General features: G+C 39.6%; 1 protein-coding gene across 1 annotated transcript; it reads left to right on the plus strand.

Moving 5' to 3' along the window:
* Positions 1 to 7: 7 nt before the first annotated feature.
* On the plus strand, positions 8 to 1,523 carry LOC107576974 (A-kinase anchor protein SPHKAP-like). Its single transcript, XM_016263094.1, has 2 exons — positions 8 to 510; positions 1,331 to 1,523. The coding sequence occupies exons 1-2, from the start codon at positions 23 to 25 to the stop codon at positions 1,521 to 1,523; spliced, it is 681 nt and encodes a 226-aa protein (XP_016118580.1). The 5' UTR covers positions 8 to 22.
* The last annotated feature ends 1,391 nt before the right edge of the window (positions 1,524 to 2,914 follow it).

A 2,914-nucleotide genomic window follows, 5' to 3' on the forward strand; every position in this document is an offset into this window, starting at 1 on the left:
CCAAACGGACCAAATCACAGACATGCTGATTCACGAAACCTGGGCCAGCTCTATCGAGTCTCTAATGCGCAAGAATAAGATAATTGCGGAGCCCTCAGAGGACAGTATGGAGCTCGATTCAGCAGACTCACAGCCACATGTACAGCTCTTTGCTAACCTCGTAGAGAATGGCAAATCCTTGCTTGGAGGCCAGCAGGATGACGTTGTGGCTGCTTGTCAGCCACACATTCCAGTTGGAGAAAGGAGACATGGCTTTAAACAGTCTCGTCGTGAAAATAGTGGAAACCGGCCAAGTATAGAGCATCAAGAAAATAGCGGTAGCTCTCACAGTTCATCCTGTTTGAGGCAAGCATGGCGTGGACAGAGGGAGGTACCCTTGATCCACATTGAACCAGATCAAAGAGAAGAGGGCCTAGAAGACAGGGGGAGGGTTGGGCCCCACCACACAGAAGCATCCCATCAGATCCAGCCACAATGTGGCAAAGAGAATGAGACAGCAACCAAAAGCAGGTACAGTCTACATAAAAGCACCCACAACCTTTCTTTCAGAGGTTAAGCCTTAATTCTTATAACTGCTCACAGCCCAATGTGTGCAAGAGTAAAGTTGGGGGGAAAAACAAGAGAGAAGGATTGCACAAATGTTAAAGGTGTCATGAATTGCACTTTTCTTAAATTGTATTCTACCCTGATTTTGCCACGCCAGTGAGTGTGGGCCAAAAAGGGAATGATGAAGTAGGCATTGGTCTGTGTATGTGAAGGCAGTCTTCTGCTGATGTATTAACCTTTATTACATAATGAAGAAAAGGGTGTACAAAATGAGTTGTTTTGGCAGCTTGGTTTCAATAAAAGCGTTTTTGGACTAACAAGATGTTTCGAAAACTTACAGTGTTTTTCTATAGTACAGTGACCTCTTATAGATCATGGAGAATTCTCAATTCATGACCCCTTTTTCAGAAGTTTTCAGAAGATAACACAAAACATTTTGCTTCATGTATTGTCACACATGGTGTTTATATATCCAAACAGCACATCTCTGTAAAGTGGTTCTCCTCTGGAACACCCATGTTTACCAACAATTTCCTTCACTGCTAAACAAAAAAATAGAGAAATATAGATTGACTTTATACCTATGTTCCCCTGATTTTTCCTTTTCTTGACCCAGGCTCTGGGCAACGAACAACACTTTGGGACAAAGTTAGCAAATTTAATAATAAAGAGCATTTTTACATAGAAGAGATCATCAGCTGCTGCCTGAGGATCAGGCGTCGGGTAGAATTACTGGCTCATTGTGACACTGCAGTTTTGCTGTGTGTCCTCTTTCCCCCCTCAGCAGTGACAAAGACAGGGCCTCCTCAGTGGCCACAGCGCCCTCTGCAGGTGTGGAGGTGGAGCGACGCTCTCTCAGCGCTAGCAGTGAGGAAAGTGGCTCAGGCAGCTGGGCCCAGATTGCCCCTGAAGACGACCCCCAAGAGGAGACCACCAGTAGCTTTATCCAGCTAAGCGAGGGGTCAGTCTTCCAGTAGACCATCATGCCTTGCTGGACAGTGTGGCTTCTACATTTGGCTTTTCATTAAGCTACATGTGCTAGATGCAATTCTTGACAGCGCTGGGCACGTCCAGAGCACAGTGTAGCACCCATATGCGGGCCTGCTTCTCTCATCTTTACAGTAGCAATTGATTCAGTTAGAGCTCTGATGAGAGTTAAGTGTTAAAGCACTTACTTTGCCCTCACTGTATAACTAATATAACAGTTTTGACATATCTTAATTGATATTAATGTGATGTGGCTTGTGTGATTAGTCCTCAGCCAGACACTCACATAATAATGTCATCTTTAAAGTATGTAGCTGTTGCCCTTAATTCACTGTTGAGCACACAAATGCACAGACATAGTGATACAGAATGAGGTTTGATGGCTTGAAGAGACATGCACATACAGAGAGTATTGTACTAAATATAATAAAATGTCCTACTAGATGTTGCTGTCATTCCTGTTATGCAACACTTTTTGAGCTCTGCAAGTTTTAGAAAATGAATATCCTGGTGTTGTAATTTATAGTTTATACCAGATTATAATTAGTGCTCTGCCTACACTGAGGAACGTAAAAACATTATTCATTTTAACTTAATTATTTATACAATGGCAAGAAAATGATTTAAGGATATCTAACAGAACAGAAGGGTGGAAATATAGGCGATTTAGCGTTGGCTTACATGAAGCTGTCAGCTTTGTTCATTTGGATAGTTTTTCTTAACCATCTTTTGAAATCCTGATTGTGTTATATCGTAATTTTAACAGGATATGGATTGTTTTATTAACCGGCATCAAATCCTTTGCTAATACATTATAATCAAGTGGTATGTGTTGTTTTTCCACAAAATATAATGTTGCTTTGTAGAAGATAATGTCATTAAGAACTTATTACAAAAGTGGAAGCAAAGTTGAGGACATAGATAAAACAAACTAATACCAATATTGGGAAGAAAGCATGCCAGAAAATGATTTATTTGAAACCTTTTGATCGGAGAAGTGAAAACTAAATGAAGAAACACCTGATATATGTTTTAATAAATTGCTAATTTTTTTATGTTATTTACAGTATAAGTGGAAAATGGCAACATCTACTCAAATAAGAAAAGCAATTAATTTAAACCAGGGTTACTGTGTTTAACTAAAAAACATTGTTGTTACTTGACGTTAAATAAGTGTTAACTAAAATAAAATCAAATATACAAAAAAGTATTATTATTTCAGGTAGTTGCCAAGGCAGCAGTTCTATTTTATGCTATGTATTAAGGTATATATGATAGAGACATGAAAATGTTCTGCATAACAAGAATGACCCATTTGTTTTTACATCTGACTATTTCCTTCCATACACACGTGTAAACACAATCTAAGCCAGTGCCTGAG

The sequence above is a fragment of the Sinocyclocheilus grahami genome, unplaced genomic scaffold, assembly GCF_001515645.1.
Source record: "Sinocyclocheilus grahami isolate Dianchi unplaced genomic scaffold, SAMN03320097.WGS_v1.1 scaffold4743.1, whole genome shotgun sequence".
Taxonomy (NCBI): domain Eukaryota; kingdom Metazoa; phylum Chordata; class Actinopteri; order Cypriniformes; family Cyprinidae; genus Sinocyclocheilus; species Sinocyclocheilus grahami.

What these genes read in the sequence shown, in the direction of transcription:
- LOC107576974 (XM_016263094.1), top strand. Translation starts at nt 23, where the DNA reads ATGCTGATTCACGAAACCTGGGCCAGCTCTATCGAGTCTCTAATGCGC. An exon ending in GAGACAGCAACCAAAAGCAG is followed by an intron (nt 511 to 1,330) that starts GTACAGTCTACA and finishes TTCCCCCCTCAG; the next exon opens with CAGTGACAAAGACAGGGCCT.